General features: G+C 50.6%; 2 protein-coding genes across 3 annotated transcripts in view; one reads left to right on the forward strand and one right to left on the reverse strand.

The window, feature by feature from the left end:
- The first annotated feature begins 88 nt into the window (after window positions 1-88).
- Window positions 89-10,566, forward strand: CXCR5 (C-X-C motif chemokine receptor 5). Its single transcript, XM_056509510.1, has 2 exons — window positions 89-1,804; window positions 6,905-10,566. The coding sequence occupies exons 1-2, from the start codon at window positions 1,766-1,768 to the stop codon at window positions 7,979-7,981; spliced, it is 1,116 nt and encodes a 371-aa protein (XP_056365485.1). The 5' UTR covers window positions 89-1,765; the 3' UTR covers window positions 7,982-10,566.
- Window positions 10,567-11,182: 616 nt separating this feature from the next.
- BCL9L (BCL9 like) overlaps window positions 11,183-16,867 on the reverse strand; it is a 48,019-nt gene continuing 42,334 nt past the window's right edge. For both annotated transcript variants that reach the window (XM_056509879.1, XM_056509878.1), the window contains exon 8: window positions 11,183-15,788. In XM_056509879.1, coding sequence (XP_056365854.1) covers window positions 14,629-15,788 — 1,160 coding nt within the window. In that variant the 3' untranslated portion in view covers window positions 11,183-14,628. The remainder of the gene's footprint in view (window positions 15,789-16,867) is intronic.

Raw genomic sequence — 16,867 nt, forward strand, 5'->3', positions numbered from 1 at the left:
CGGCACCGCCCCGGTCTACGCGCACCACGCACGCACACACGCAAGCACGTACGTACTACGTGCGGCGTGCGCCACGCGTCACGTCGCAGCCGGCGTGCAGTGCCCACGTGACCGCGCCCGTAGGGCTGGAGTCTTGTCTCGCTCCCTCACAACCGGCCGTTCCCTGTTAACTCTGTTTCGCAAGAAAGCGCCTGCAAACGTAACGGGGCTTCGCTATGTAGCCATTAAAACAGAGCCAACACAAACGTAAGAATAAGGGAATGAGCCACAGCCTGTAGGAGCGTAACCACCGATCGTGACAGGCTGGGAATTGGCATTTGTTTTTAGACAGCTGTTACTTAGACATGGACATTGACGAACCGAGACACAATGGGAATGTAATCTTAGTAGTTACTGCTTTGCAGACAAATTTTTCTTCAAATGGTTTTCCAAAATACATGCAAAAGGACAAGGACGTTCCTGGTTTTGTCTAGTTCCTCACGTCTCCAGCTGTCTCTGTGGCTGTTTTGCCACCCTCAGCAGCAGAACGCACAAGCTCCACCCTGCAGTTGCAGCTGATCGAGAGCTCTCAGTCTCCCGGGCCCAGGGCACCCCACTGCTCGCCTCACCCTCGGCCCTGGCAGTCCAGGGCTCCAGGACAGGGCTTGCTCAGTCTGTTCTCCTTGGGAGACGCACTGCCAGCTCCCTGCGGCTTCCCTGGCTTGCTGCTCTCCATCCTCCTGCTTCAGGAGAAAGAGTGCCCAGAGGCTGATGAGCACAAACGGGTGCACACAAAGATCCTCATGGCAGGGGAGGACAGCGACATCCTCGAGGCAGCAGGTGCCCGACGAGTCGGTATCTAAGAGGAGTGGCTGTAATCCAGCAGTGCTCATGAGAATAACACCACCCCCTTCTTTGCCAATCCAAAGTCCCACCAGAGTCCTTGCTGGTAGAGAGGCCTTGGTGCAGCTCTACCTAGACAAGAGGAGGACAAGAACTGTGTTTGTCAAACCACCTCAGCTCGTGGCCCAGGAAAAGCTTTCTGCCAAAGTGCCAGCTGCAATGCCCTCCTACTCTGCTGCCCCAGATGGGGCATTCTCACTGTGAGCATGCTGCTGTGACATCACTGAACAAAATGCCCATTTCTCCGGGCAGAGAAAATCTCGATTCTCCTTTGTTACTGTTATGAAACCAAGCTGCCCAGCCCCTTGCAGAGCGGCTGCCAAGGCTTTGCTTTCCTGTGCAAGCCACCTCACACTCTCCCAAGCCCAGACGAGGGGTGAAGCAGCAGGAGATGGCGCAGAAGACAGCCACAAGTCACTGGGGTTAAAGCAGCCAGGAGGACCCCAAGGCAGAGGGGGCAAAGTCCTGCACAGCTCCAGAGCAGTGCCTGGATCCAGGAGGTTTCTGGTAAGGGTGGTCCTTAGCACAGAACTTTTCAAAGCCTTTCGGACCGCTTGGAACATGAACAGTGTGGGCAAGAGCCCTGAAATTTTCCAGGGAAGACCTAAGGATGTTCTGGATCTTCTGTGGTATAGACCAAAGGAATATGTACTCTTCAAACTGTACTTTAAAAATCAACTTACAGCACTAGTAAAAAGATAATAAAGCTAGATGCTAATCTTTACATCAATCAAGTCACTCTATGCCCGGGGCTCATTTGCCTTGCAAATACTCTCTTGTTAAATTCTGTGTCCCTCCCTATTCGCTGAAATGATTGACTCCACCCCAGAAAAGAACTTTTGTAGCAATTTCTGGAGGAGAGACCGATCCTGCCTCTCAAGCCATGGGGCCTGTCAGCTACTCATCAGAGACCTATGACTTGGTGAGTTGGGCCTGGCTTTGCTTGATAACAGGGATGGGAGGTAGAGCTGGGGTGGGCTGAAAGGCCAGGTTGCTGGCCATCCATCTTCTAACCCTCCTGTTGACAGAGCAGAGCTTAACCCATTTCTTATGCCAGCATAATCAGTCCTTGCATCCCTTAAGTCCAGACCTGACCACAAACACAAGGCTGTTGCTTGCAGAGAGCTGGAGCAGTGTGGCTGCAGCCACTGGGACCAGGGGTGCTGGGTATTCTGCTGGGGAAAGCTGCCCAGAGCTGTACTGGCAGGCACTGCCCCTGAGTGCTGTCCTTGCATGAGGACACAGACCAGAGTGTCTGCAAAGGGCCAGGGGACTCACCTGGAGAGCAGGGCTCCAGCAGTCCCATCCTGTGCTGCCAGCCTCCCCAGGCCTCAGCTGCTTGCTGCCCTGCTGTCTGCACAGCCATTAGCACAATGTAGGCATTAAACACTTTCTCTGAGCCAGGCACCTTTTGCACTGGTCTTCAGCAGTGTAAACGACTCTGTGCAAAGTGTGCAAAGCCCTGTACACCTTACCTGGTCTCCTTTCACAACTGGAATACCCAAGCAAAGCCAGCCTTCTCTTTGTGTGTGTGAAAACCCTTGGTGTGACCACCCTGCTTACTTGCTCCACACACAGGCTTCCATACATGTGGCTCCACATATGTACAGAGTCCACACACACCCTGCTGAAAGGGGAGTGTGCAGTGTATTTACAGCAGGAGACTTTTAAAGAGCTGAAGATAAATTGCAAGAACTTCTAACAGGGAGTGATGAACTAGGTATTCTGCATCATAGTTCTCCTTCCCAGCCTTTACAAATGAAAAAGAGCAGCTGCACCTTTGCTATCCAGTGGGAAGGACACAGCAGCATTATCATTACCCTGGTTTCCAAATATTGCATCTCAGAATTTTTTTAACTACAGTGGCTCCCTGCAGCAGACTTCAGGAGTAGTTATTCCAAAAAGAGAAATGTTGGATTCAGTTGTTACCAAACTTTCTTTTCCTCCTTTTTTCCTACACACCAGGGAAGAGCAAGGAGATGTAGGAGCAAGCCCTACCCTCCGTATTTCTTTTCTGATTCATCCAGCATAAAAATCCTTGGCAAATGGTGGTCAATCCTTTAAAACTTTTTTGGAGAAGACAGTTCTTTCCCTGACCTCTGTTGAAGTTCAGTGGCAACGCTGAAATAGAGAGGTTAAAACCAAACTCAAACTTTTTTCACCTCCTTTTCTTTGATTACAGAACTTTCCATAATCCTTAGCTTAGTGATTTTATCTCTGCTGTGAATTCTTTTACATCATGAAGGAGAGCCCATGTGAGGGGAAGAGGGAGGGTTTGGGGGGGGGGAACTCAGCTGAATTTTGGACTAAACACCCACAGTCAGGTGTCACAGCAGGAAGAGTTTTAGACCTTTTTTCAAATTTCTGCAGTTGGGAGTTTGGCATATGTTGTTTCCCACCTCTGTCTCCTGGCGGCTTCCCAGATTTGGCTCCTTCCCTGTTCCAGGGAGGCCACAGATATCACATGAGCATCACTGTACTTGCTTCGGTGGTGCCATATATTGCTTTACTTATACTCAGTTCTTGTAGCAGCAACCTACCCACAGAGATTTAAAAAAAAAAGGCCTCCAAAGTGTCTTGTCAAAATGGCAACACAAACCCTGCCTTGTGCAGGGATTGTTTGATCAATTGAGCAATTATGAAAGGAAAAATGATGAGAATGTTCACACCAAAAGGGCATTTATCACACAGTATCACACAGTGAATACAGTGAGGGCCTCACCTAAATTTTGATACCATATGAGACCATTTGACTCTATAATGTTGCAGAAAAGTACCACGCCCAAAATGATAACCCTGTTTCTTCATAGCAAAAATGCTTTTCCTGCTAACCTTCCTCTTCTGCAGACTAGACAACCAAAAACACAGTTGCAGAAGAAGCACTGAGATCTACACCAGGTTCCCTGAGGTTCCTCAGGCCAGTTTTCATTGCAATGGGATCAACATGACTCAAGAGCGTAAGGGCACCTACACTGTAGTGACATGATATTTCCATAGGCCTTGGTCTAATTCCTGGATTTCCCTGGTTCAGCCCCTGGAGAAGTCATGAGCAGATGCTCATGTAGATCAGTAGATTGTACTGATGTGGGCAATTACAGTTCTAAGGCTTTGAGAGTGAAATGTGCTGCTCCCAGCCCTGGCATTGACTAGAAGGGATTGATTCACATGGAAAATCCGTAACAGTACACAAGCTGCTTCTCTTCTGCAGCCAAATATTTTGATCACTGACAGTGGTGGGGAACTGAGAAAAACAGCTGACACACAGAGACCAGAATAACTCTGTGATGCAGGTTATAGGGGTAAAGGGATCCGTGAACATAAAGCACACAGGAATGCCTTTCCCAGCCATGCACTTGACTGCTATATTAGAGAGACACCACTTTTTCTCCCACCCCCAGATTTGCTGCAATTGTCATACAGGAGACCTGTACCAAGGTCCCTCTGCATGCACACTGTTGACTTATCCCATCCCGGATCAGGCAGCCAGCCACTTCCAGTCCTAGAATTGCAGCAGAGTCCCCAAAAGCCCCAGCTTGTCATGTTCAGTGCATCTCCTGCAGCTCTGGTCCCTGCCCTTCCTGTCTCAGCCCAGACTCTGATTTTTCATGCTCTTTCATTTGTCTCCAGCTCATCTCTGTCTGCTCCTACCCAGATGTGCTGCTCTGCTCAGTGATGCAGGCAAGAACAGATCAGACACAGCTCTGCACACACTTCCCCTACCCCCAGTGAGTGGTTTACAGTAAGAGCCCTCCCTGCCTGCTCCCTGTCAGCAATCAGATGGTGTCTGATAGTGGCACTTAGCCTCTGCACTTCCAGCTCCAAATACAAGGTGATGCTGGAAACTGGGCAGCAGCCAAAGCCATTGAGCACCGCCCAAGCACTGTTCCCTGCCATCAACAGGCATGGCATAGCTCCAGGGGAGGACTGGCACTCCAGCCAGCAAACCCAGCCATTTTCCAGCATTTCATTTTTCCCTACAAAACTGGAATCGTCCGACCTCTTCCCAGTGAAATTTCCCATTCCAACATATAATCTGTTTGGGGTTTTCAGCACAGTCACCTGCACACCCTGTGCAGCCTGGTTTGGTCACTACATCCAATAGCAAAGGTTTCTAGGTTGTTTTGCTTTTTCTCAGAGAGGTTCAAAGATCTGGTCTAGGCCAACACATCACAGATTTCTGTGTGTTGGTAACTCCTCTTGAAAGGTCCGGGTATAGAGTAGGCAGGAAATACTTTCAAGCTAGGGAGAAAGATAACTGGGAGGGATTTCTTAAGGCTTTTGTCTTTAGCAGCAATCTCTGATCTCCAAAATCATACCCTAAACCAGAAAAATAAGAATTCTTTGGTAATACAAAATGCTTCTCACCAAAGGCTTGCAGCCCCACAGTTACATAAGCAAGAGCTGGACAGGGTTATTCCACACTTTTCCCAAGGACTCATTCACCCTCCTACTGTCTCCTGCTTGAGGACTGCCTGCACCAGCTGTCTGCTCTTCGAGTTTGGTATGCTCTGTAGGCTTATGCCCCATTAGCATGCCCAGGCTCCTCTTGGAACCATGCAGATGGTTTCAGCTGTACAGGAGTGTTAGATAAGCCCTGCTGCGGCCAAGTGACCTCTTTACCCCCCACAGTCATGTGCACAGGTACCCAGTGCATTACCCAGGGAAAGCTGCCTGAGAGAGAAGAAGCATAAATCACCCTTCCCTAGCTAGGCACAATGCAAGACTCCAGGCTGGTCACAGTAATTTTGCTTAATAGCCCAGATAGGGTGAGCAAAAACCCCCAAAATCTGGTCTAAAACCGTGTAGAGCAGGGCTGGTATTTTTAGACTGGAACTTTGGCTGATGAGGGAAGGAGCAGCAGGTGCAAACAGTTGCAGCTGGCAGTGAAAGGTATGAAAGCATTAGCAGAGACTTCCTCTGTGGTCAACACTGAAGTCTCAGCACAGGTCTCCAGAGAGAGTGTGGGTGGGGGATTGCAGGGGTGCTGTGGGTGGCTGCTGCTGAGCTCTTCTCAGTTGTCACTAAATATTCTGTTTGCCATAAGCCTCCTCCACTGCTCTCTTTTTGTGGAAGGCCAGCTGAAACATGACCGTCATCCAGGGGGCTCATCCTGAGCAGAATTCCAGCTTCCCAGCACTTGAGACTTGCCCACAGTTTCAGCCCAAATACAGGCTGGTCAGGAAGATACAGCAAGCCAAGGGCAAATCACATCTGCAGCATCTCTACTGCACTTGCCTTACTGGGTCACCCTGGGATCTGAGTGGTGTTTTCCCTTCCCTTTCCTGTTCTGACTGCAAGTAATTCAGAACTGAAAGGTTTATCAACAGAACAGATCTCTCTCTCTCTCTCCATCATCTCTTCCTGTAGCTATGGCACCATAGTGCCTCAGAGGCTTTCTTCCCACTGTGTTGAACACCTGCCCCACACCTTCCTCTGAGTGTGTGGAAAGCAATCTCAAAGGACAGCTCCTGCTGACCCCACCTCACCCCTGCTCTGTCATAGGCAGCTCTCAGGCCTCTGAGGAGGAGAAGGGGACAGGTTCACTGCACAGAATTTGAGGTACAGTTGTGCTGTGTGGTGAATCCTACCACCTTTATACCTGACAGCAGGCAGTGGGCCTGCTGAAATTGGTGGGAAAAATTGGGAAAGCTGGTAGAGGGGAGTTCCATTCTATGTAAGAAAGCACATAGAATTCACCAGCAGGTAACTTGGCAAGAACCAGAAGGTGAAACTGATCATCTGATTGGACACCAAAACATCCCCAAATACTCCAGTTAAAGATTACAGACTGAGCAGCCCTCACTGTCCCAGATGGAGAAAACCATCTCCACCTGCTGCTGCACCTCCTGGCAGTGGAGGGGCCTCCAGGGTCACCATGTTGCAGACAGCATCTCCTCCTGATGCAAGTGGGCTGCAGGACATGGGGGTGCTCTGCTCTAGGTCTGCCAGGTGCAGCTGAGGGATTGGGTTCTTGTGTTCAGAAATTCCCCTCCACTAACAAGACTCTCTATCTGTTCCCCAGAGCCAGGTGGAGCTGAGTGGTTACTATGAAGCTGAGAACACCACCCCTTCTTTGGAGGGCTACTTTTGCTTCAACCCAGCCTCATCTGTGGTTGGCAACCAGGGAGACCCCTTCAGAAAGGTCTTCATACCCCTCATCTATCTGCTGATGTTTGTGCTGGGGACTCTGGGCAATGCCCTGGTCCTGGTCATTTTAGAGAGGTTCAAGAGGTCTCGCACCACCACAGAAAACTTTCTTTTCCACCTCACCCTGGCCAACCTGGCACTGTTGCTCACCTTCCCATTCAGTGTGGTGGAGAACTTGGCTGGGTGGATATTTGGGAAGTTCCTCTGCAAGATCCTTAGTGCTGTCCACAAGATCAATTTCTACTGCAGCAGCCTGCTGCTGGGGTGCATTGCTGTGGACCGCTACCTGGCCATCGTCTATGCAATCCACACCTACCGCAAACGCAGAGCTCGCTCCATCCACCTCACCTGCACGGCTGTCTGGCTCTGCTCCTTGCTTCTGACTTTACCCGATCTCATCTTCGTGGAAGTCTGGACAGATGACAGCAACCGCAGCATTTGCTATTTTCCAGAGGTTGGCATTGATGGAAACAATGCATGGCTGGCAACACGCTTCCTTTACCACACCGTGGGCTTCTTTGTGCCTCTGCTGGTCATGTGCTACTGCTACGTGGCCATCATCCGGGCACTGTGCCAGTCCCAGCGCCTGCAGAGACAAAAAGCTGTCCGTGTGGCCATCCTGGTCACAGGCATCTTTCTCCTCTGCTGGAGCCCATACCACATCGTCATCTTCCTGAACACACTTACCAAGCTAGAAGCCTTCACTAAGAACTGCCTCCTGGAAGACCAGCTGGACACAGCCATCATGGTGACAGAGGCCATCGGCTTCACGCACTGCTGCCTCAACCCCATCCTCTACGCCTTCATTGGGGTCAAGTTCCGCAACGACTTCTTCCGGATCCTGCAGGAGCTTGGCTGCATAAGCCAGGAGACCCTGCAGGAGATCCTGGAAGTGACAAGGAAGGGTAGTGGGATAGAGTCTGACAACACCACCTCCATCTCCACTTTCTAGCTGGGAAAGGCTGCCTGCCGGGCAGAACTGGTCTGGGTCTTTCCTTCCCAGTGGCACACTTGCTGTGGTCTCAGTTACAAGTTTCACAAGCATCCCCACAACTTTGTTCACTCCTCAGGAAACAGGTCCAATAGCCACCAAACACCCAAATCCCATCAGACACCTCGCTTGGCTCTTTCTGGTTCTCATACGTGTAGAGATCCACCTGGCAGCTGTTGGCGAATGCTGGATGCCTGATGGTCGCTCTTGTTGGGCTGGATGAACTCAAGCGGATTGAACGTGATATTCCCACCTCTCCCTCGAAAAACTGACTGCAGGCATCTTGTGCACTAAGCCAGGCACAGGACTGGGGTGCCAGGGTTAAGGAAAAAAGTGCAGCCAAGTAAATGAGTCAGGTCAGTAAGCAGGTCTCCATTTCACTAGCTCAGGTTGGTACAGACATTGCCAAAGGAAGCCGTGGGACTCAGTGACCACAGCAACTGGAGAGATGCAGGTAGGACTGCTGGGGGCTGTGAGGCTCAATGCAACAGCACAGGAGTACAGTGCTGGATGCTCTGACTGCAGCATTGTCCTCCTGCTCGTGACATCCCCCCAGCCAGCACAACATGTCATCATCCCAACTCAGCTCACGCCAGGAAGTCCTCCTGCAGACTGAAAGATCTGACTGTCACAGACTCTTTCCTGACACCAGTTGCATCCTTCCCCACTCATTCGATCTGTTTTACTGCTGTTATGACCTCCTGTGAGTCGCTGCTGAACTGAATGCCTGACTATGCAAAAGTGTTCCTTTAAGGAACACCATCTGAGGAGATGGCTTCTTCTTGTGACTGCAGACAGGGGAAAGAAACCACACAGCTTGGTAAGGCTGATGGTATAACTTTTTCTTTTTTTTTTGGCAGCTAGTTGTATGGCTATTTATGGGTTCTGAGAGCAAGGAGACCACTGAGAGTAAGGGATAATTTCTCTTTGCTTTTAGCAAGGCTAGAGGAAATGTGGCATTTTGCTTGGCACTATGCTTTCTGATAGTTTTCCTCCACCTGCACCTATAGGCCTTTCAGAGATTAACTGCATCCAGGTGAACACAGAACAAACCTGGGCCATGATCTTGCCCTGAACTGCAAGTATGCAGAAACTGCTCAGAGCAGGGCAGCTTGATGATAATTTGGTTCAAAATAAGAGCAGCATCTTTTCCCATCATTAATTCTTGCACTGCAAGCTGGTGTGCGGGGAAGCCCCAGCAGACACTCAAGACAACCTGCTGCTGCCTAGGAGGTCTTGTCACAGTTTAACGGGGCAGCGGGCCCACAACACTGCTCCATGACATTTCTGATCCTAAAGAGTGCTGTGGCCTAAACTGTGGGAGAGCCAGAGCCATACATACCAATGTCACATAAGCACAACCCTCCTCACATCTGCTCTACCCATCACCTCACATTTTAAGCAATGTCAAAACAATGTTAGTTCTCCTGCGGCAGCAGGAATTTTGTGCTAATCTCACTTCTCAAGTTCATCCCACTAGCAGAGAGCTCAGTCCCAGGTGAGCTTCAGGTACTCAAGGGCCCTGCTAAAAGCACCAGCCATTATGGAAAGGGGCCACGTTACCTCAGCCTGGCTCAGGCAGTGATCTCAATAGCTTGATCTCATATTGTGACTTGGGGAGAAAACTCACCTAGTGTAAGGCAGTCCACCATTTCCTGCAGCACCACATCTTCAAAGAGTAAACTTTCAAGTAATGGCAATTGTGGTTGTTCAGGCATGTACATGCAGCAGAGAAGGGCAAGTCTCTCAAGCCTGAACTTATGTTCTCCACGGTTGTACCAGTGATAAAACCCACTGCAGATGCATTGTAAACACCTACTCAGTAGGTTATGGTGACAGCTGTGCTTCTACATGAAAATGTTATTGAAAAAAACAAGTCAAAGTGTAAAATTCTTACAGTGGTCACAAAGTAAAAAAATCTGCACTCAAATGAGAGTGAACAGATTACACATCTATTGTTACTATAGCTTTTAGCATTGGTATGTACAAACCTTTAGGAAGTACCTTTTGAGGTAAGCTGTAATAAACAGGTGAATAAAACACCATCTTCTCATGTATAGTGCTTGTAAGTATTTGTCTGTAACTGTGTCATTATTCAAGGGAGACACATCAGAGAGCACTAAGTGGGCAGGTGGTGCCTTGCTGACAAGCTCTGCTCAAATGGCTCAGAGGAACACCTTGCTCAGATTCCCTTTCACCAGTTCCACAGAAGGCTCTGCTGTGTTCAGACCTCTCTGCTTTATGGAGCCTCTTCCACTAACTGCACCTCCTGCCCCAGTTTTACAGCAGCTGCTAACCTGACTGGAAAGCTGCCCTTACACCTACATTTGATTCAGCTTGGGAATGGCTTGGCTCAGAGCTGGCAGACCTTCCCCAAAGAGTTGACACTGTTCCTCCCCACAGCTGCCTGCAGCCAGCCTGCTGAATGGTGACAAGAAGAAAGCAAGAGGAACTTTCCTTCACTGCAGAGGAAGCTCTGCTTTCCATTCAGCAAAACCCTTGCTGTGTCCTCAAAGTTTGCATGGCTGTCACGTCACCTTGCCCCTTTAATGGGCTTCCCTGCTAGGTACTCACACTGCCAAAGTTACCTCCACTTCAGCCTCCCCTGTGGAGCTCTGCCCCTACCCCATGGCTACCAAGTGTGGCAGATGAGCTCTGCCCACCCAGGCCACTGGGAGCCAAGGGGAGCTCCAAGGTGGCTCCTGCAGAAAGCAGGGAGATGGTGTGTGGGAAGGCAATGTCACCTCCATCCACAGCACCTGCACCCCCAGGTCCTGGACTGGGCTCTGCAAACAAGGCTCCAGCAGACAAGCCAGAGGAAGCTCTGGTCTCTGATGAAGGTGACCCCAAAGACGGGAACACAAAGACCCTCATAAACAGCACACTGCCCTGCATTTCCTGCAGGGCAACCAAGTCTCCCAGGAGACAGAGCTGGGGCTCCAGCAGAGCACTCTGCTACACACACAGTGATCACCGGGCCGTGGGAGGCAGTGGAGCATGCATGGGTGAGTGCAAGTAAGGGAACGCACGAATGAACGTGTGCCTGGGAGTGCTGCCAACAAGGGGCTCCCCCAGTGCCCACACAATCCTTCCAGCACCTTTCACACTCTCTGTCTCTGCTGCAGTCCTGTGGAAAATCACATGGAAAAAGACAGGCACAGGTCAGGTCTTGAAATTTGTCTTTTTAATAAAAAGGCACCTATAAAACAGGTCAATACATTACAGGCAGCACAGATACCCAAAAACAAGCCTAAAAATTGTTTCAAATAAAAACCAATAAGATGTCTTCACATATTGTATTTATATATTTATATTTATATATATATTTATATAATGGTACAAAATGACTGCGGAAGTTTCTCCATGGGATGACAGAGAACAGGTCAGTCAACTTTACCTCAATGTGAAAGCTAATTCCAGGTGTGTGATAATCCCACGTACTGAAAGATGCAGTTTACCAGCATTCACTTTTTTGGAGCTGGAAAAACATGGCAAAGTCATGGCTAAAAGATGGGCAAACCTTCTACTGTGATTAGGTGGAGTCAGTACACAGAACTCAAGGTGAGGAGCCGAGCAATAAACTACAAGACACAAGACTAGACACAGGTCACGGCAGCGGGCAACCAGCTAACAGCAAACCTTGTCCGGGTCTAACAAGGACTGGCTGTCACTGAGCCTCCAAAGAACTCCTGCCACATTGCTGTTCACAGACATAGTTTGGGGCAGCGCCCAGGGCACAGGGGTGTTAGGCAGCATTTCTTCTCCCCATTGTTCAGCCATCACAGTGGTAGGGGTAGGGCTGGTTCCACAGCAGTGGGATTTTGCAGAAGAGCACCAACTGCAGCTCTGACCTAGCATCAGGATTTCCCTTTTGTATCCAGGGCTGCTGAGTCAAATGGCTTAGCTTCTGATTTGTCACTGAAGGACAGGTCTTCCTCCTGTTGCCAGGCAGAAATAGCACCGCACTGCCATGTCCCTGTGAATGCTCAGCACCGCTTTCCTGAGCCCTGCACGGCCTGTCCCACGAGCCTGCGGGTTCCTGCTGATCCAGGGACAAAAAATGCCCTGCTGACAGACCCAGGATTGCAAGCCCATGCAACCTTTGTGCTGGGCTGGGCAAAAGGGACGACGAGGAAAGTACAAACACATGGAGATCTCAACCAGGCTGAAACAACAGCTATCTACAGGCAAACAAAAAAAACTCCCATATAGAAAATGTTATGGCTTCAAATTAGCCAAGACTTGCTGGTGGGCAGTGAGGAAAGTTTGGGACTGTAATTGGTATTTGGATGTTTGTGAGAAGCTACCAGCAGCCAACACCCTGAAGAGCAGCCAAGAGGAGCTACAGCCTTTCAGGCAAGTCAAGCTTAGAAAGAGCTACATCTGTTTGAGCCACATCCTCCCGTATGAAACACACACCTTTCAGATCGACAATCCAACCAGCTAACATGTCAGGTCCAAAGCCTGGGCTGAAGATAATTCTTCTCCTCCAACTGCACGGTAGGAACGAGAACTTGTGACTGTTCCTGTTTTACCACTTCAAAAAATTTGACTTGCTCACATTGTATACAACAACCCCTCACAAAGCAAGAGCCTAGAGCAAGACCATTTCCTCAGATCCAAACCCGTGCTTCTCACCCTGCGCTACAAAATGCCCCAAAGCTTCAATGTATTCCCAACTGGAGTTTTTGTTTCCATCTTCTCACAGACTGGATCAAGACAGCTGCTGGGCTTATGTTTCAGCACCCACCAGCCTTTCCAAACAGCTTGCAACCTGATAAAAAGTGTTGCTGTTCACTCACTACTTGGCAATCTCCCTTTCCAAAGCCCTCTCCTCCCTGCAACAGCAAGTTGGGAAAGGTGAGCTCTGTTATAAGAGAGGTAGTGTGTTAAGCCTGGCTCTGCAGAGATAATCCTCCAGCAATTGTGTGCCCCAGGTTTACCACTGGATGCTGGATGCTGGAATTGCAAGTCCCCACAGAGGTCCAGAGATATTGTGATGTGTGCAGAAACGAGCATGCATCACAACACACTCCCCTCTGTGAGAAAACATGGGGAAGACCATCAGGGCTGCGTGCAGGAAGACTTAATGGAGTACAGGATGGAGAGGGAGGAGTGCATCCAGAAAAGCCAGAGTTGTCAATAGCATGTTTCTGCCAGCCTAGGAATGAGAGGTTGCAACTCAACTTTGGCCTCTTCTGTCTGAAGCACAGGATGACCATGCTGCTGACACTGCTGAGGTAGAGAATTGCACTCAGAGACAGGTCCTCTTCAAGAGCTGGACCTCTCCTGTGCTACAGGGCAGGGCTGCTGCCAGTAGCTCAGGTTATGATGGAGTAAAGACTGCCTGCAAAACTCTACAGATGATGAAGGACTGACAAGCACCAGGAAAACCTGGGAAAGCTTTCAATGGCAGGGGAGCGTGACACAGGGGTGAAGGGTAATGGATTGGTAATAGGCTGGTGTAGGAAGGCTGCAGAAGATCAGTGTTCCCAGCTAGCCTCTCCTGGAAGCACTGGAATGCATCACCTCACTCAGCTCAAAGCCCACCTGCCCCTACACATCACAACACCTTGCCTACAGGGAACACAGTATGAAGGGAAGAGAAGGGAGTAGAGGTGACAGAGCTGGTCAAGACCTTCAGGTCCAGCATGCTGCCATCTGCAAAGCCCAGATACCTGATGCTTCTCCAGCGAAAGGGCCAGCATCCTTCCCATCCCAGACACAGCAGCTTCTCCAGAGAGCAGCAACAACTACATCCTCAGAGCTGTGGCCTCTGCCCTGCCAGATGAGCACAGCTCCAGCAGCATTTCACGGGGTACAGCTCGGTGCCCGCTGCCCCCGCACTGCTCAGCGGTTGTGTCTGTGTACCTGGCAGAGTATCCACGGATCCGCGGGACCTGAGATCTGCATGACACTGCACCACCTGCTCCTCTCCCACACGTGCAAAACCATTCAGATGCGTGAACAACACAGGCCTGACAGAGTCGCTCTACAATGGGATCTCTCAGCACCCTGTGCACCCTGGGATCCTCCTGCCTCCCCTAAGGAGAGATTTCAATCCTTGTACACTGTTGCCTTTAGCATGTTTTTTTTCTTTCTGTTTTTTAAAACATGTTTTGAGGCTTCTATTAAAACACAGAAATACAGAACAATTAAAAACCAGCACAAATTTTGCCTTTCTCAGCGACCTATTTACAGCTAGTTCCAAAAACCCTCTTGCACATTTTGGTTGCTTAAAAAGGAAGGACAAAAAAAAATAGAGGGGAAAAAAAGAAAAGCACTTGACGAAGGAAAACCATAAGTGAAAACTTTACAAACTGCCACAAGGTCTGGATGTTCCTGGTCACCACACAGGGTTCAAAGTAATAGCCCCACTCCCAGCCTCTCCACTCTCCACTTCCCCAAAAAAGAAAGGAAAAAGAAACCCAATTCACATCAAGTTTACTGCACATCTGGTTTGCTGTGTAGAGGCGAATCCGATATGAAAAGCATCCCACGTGGTGTCCTCCACTGGCAGTGACCCCCCAACCCGCCCCTACAGAAAGGTTTAAAAATGCTTGTAGGGGCAGCCCCATCCCCTCCCCAGCCCTGAGCGCCAGTCAGGGTTAAAAAGGCAAGTTTGCCATGTTCCCAGGCCCGGGGATGTAACTCATCTGGCTGTCCAGGGAGACACTCCTCTGCCTCATCTGGTGTGTGACCATGAGGTTCTGCTGAGGCGGGGGCCCCATGAGAGAGCCCTGAGGTGACATCATGTGTCCTGTCTGGGCATACATCTCCCCCGACACAGACATGCTTCTCTGCTTGGCCTGCATCAGCATGAAATTCTGCTGGGCCATCAGGCTCTGCTGCGGAGACATCATGCCCTGGTGCATGCTGTTGCCCATCATGCCTTGCTGGGGTGGCATGCCTGTCCTGCCCAGCATGGGCACTTGTCCAGGGTGGCACATGGGCATGCTGAGTCCCCTCTGCACGCCCTGCTGCCCGGGGAGGCTGGGAGCATTCATACCTGGCCGCACGGGGGGCTGCTCAGCCATCATGTTCTGCAGGTTCATGAGGTGGAGGTTGGAAGGCTGAGATTTGGGTGCCTGGCTGTCATTCTTGGGGAAATACTGCAAGGTGCTGCTTGGCTTCTCTGATGGGATGATCCTGGACAGGTCAAACTCCGGGATCCCCGTGGGCGTGGGGCGGATGACCTCGCTGAGCTCGGGGTCGTTCAGCACCGACGCCACCCCAGGAAGCACGGGCGGGTAGGGGTCACCAATCCGAGGAGGGATATTCTTGCCCATCATGTGCTGCTGAGGGGGCATCTGGCCAGGCTGTTGGGAGGGAAGGTCCTCAGGTGGCAAGGGCATCCCTGGTGGGTAATGCTGCTGCATCCCAGGGCCAGCTCCGGCACTGGGGGCCATGGGCATGCCTCCGGCAGGAGATGGCATGGCATTGTGGGGCTGCTGCATGCGGGGGAACACGAGCTGGTTAGAAGGAATCATCTGTGAACTGTTGGGCACAGGGCCACACTGCTGGTTCAACGAGTCCTGGGGACCTGGGGGCAGCATCATGGGGTTCTGGGGGGGCACGCCCGCCCCGGGCCCGCTCGGATGCATAGGAATGTTGGAGCCCAAAGGGTTTGGGGAGGACATCATGGAGGTGGGGGGTGGTTCGTGGGAAAGGGGCTGCTGACCAGGCAGGTTCATTCCCATGGGGCTCTGAGAGGATCCAGGCCCCACAGAGTTCAAGTGCAGTTGATTTGGCTGATTCCCCGTCACGCCTGAGGACAAGAAAAAAAGAGAAGAGTTAACCCTTCCCACAGACCTTGCAGGGTTGCAAAATCCACATCCTGAAAGTCTGTCAAGCAGTCCTGCTCAGAACGCCCTGAGCATGGAGCATGATGCTCAGTAAGCAGCTCCAAGATGGGCTTAGAAAGCACTAACATCAGGAAAAAGTGTCTCCAACTCCAGCTCCTCAAGCCCACCAACACCAGAGGGCTCCTCCAGTTTCACCCAGTCCCATGCTAGATTTGTAATTTCTTACATTCCCCTGATTTTAGAGTCCTGGCTGGCTCAGTGTGTGCCCTACACCATGGTCTCATCAGGACTCTCAGCTGCCTGAAAGACAGCAAGGAGTGACCTTTCACCACTGCCTGCCACAGAGTTTGCCACCCAGCAAGCTCCAGTGACCACACAACCTCGGGTGCTGAGAAGGACAAAAGCAGAAGAGCCAGCAGTCCAGCACAGGTGCTGTCTGGGCAGGAAGGCCTGTGCCCATCAGAAAAGCAGAGCAGCATCAGTGCCTGCTGAGGCAGCCAATGCATTTGCATGCCCGCAGTCAACCTAAGTGAACTGCTCCTCAGCGGTGAAAGAGTCAAAAAGTTGATTTTTCATTTTCAAAATTGCCAAAGATATTTATCAGACAGGTTTAGACCCCTAAATCAAGTAGTAGAGCATGTTAGAATTTCCCTTTGGGCTGGTCACTGCATGAGAAAAAACACTCATTTGCCTAGATGTACTCTCCAGTGCCACTACTTAGTGGAGCGTATCTGGCCTACTGAAATCACAACTGTGCTACAACACAGCCTTGCCTGTGCAGGCACTTGGGCTCCACTCAAAACACCAGACGCTAAGCCTCATTCAGAGCATCCCTGTCCCTCTGCACAGGAACACAAGAGCTCTAAGCACCAGACCTCTACCTGCAAGTCCTGGACCTGAGAAAACTCCAGGAACCATGAAAACTCAGGCCAAATACATCTATATGGGTGAAGGTAAAAAACTTCCAGGTCTTGTGGGAGGACTCCTCAAGCCAGATGAGCTCATGTTCTTCCACCCGAGTCAGACGCTGATAGACAGCCTG

The sequence above is a fragment of the Oenanthe melanoleuca genome, chromosome 24 (assembly GCF_029582105.1).
Source record: "Oenanthe melanoleuca isolate GR-GAL-2019-014 chromosome 24, OMel1.0, whole genome shotgun sequence".
Taxonomy (NCBI): Eukaryota; Metazoa; Chordata; class Aves; order Passeriformes; family Muscicapidae; genus Oenanthe; species Oenanthe melanoleuca.

Bases quoted from the DNA above. Each gene is read 5' to 3' on its own strand.
- CXCR5 (XM_056509510.1), top strand. From the start codon at position 1,766: ATGGGGCCTGTCAGCTACTCATCAGAGACCTATGACTTG. The intron at 1,805-6,904 runs GTGAGTTGGGCC...TCTGTTCCCCAG, and splicing joins CATCAGAGACCTATGACTTG to AGCCAGGTGGAGCTGAGTGG.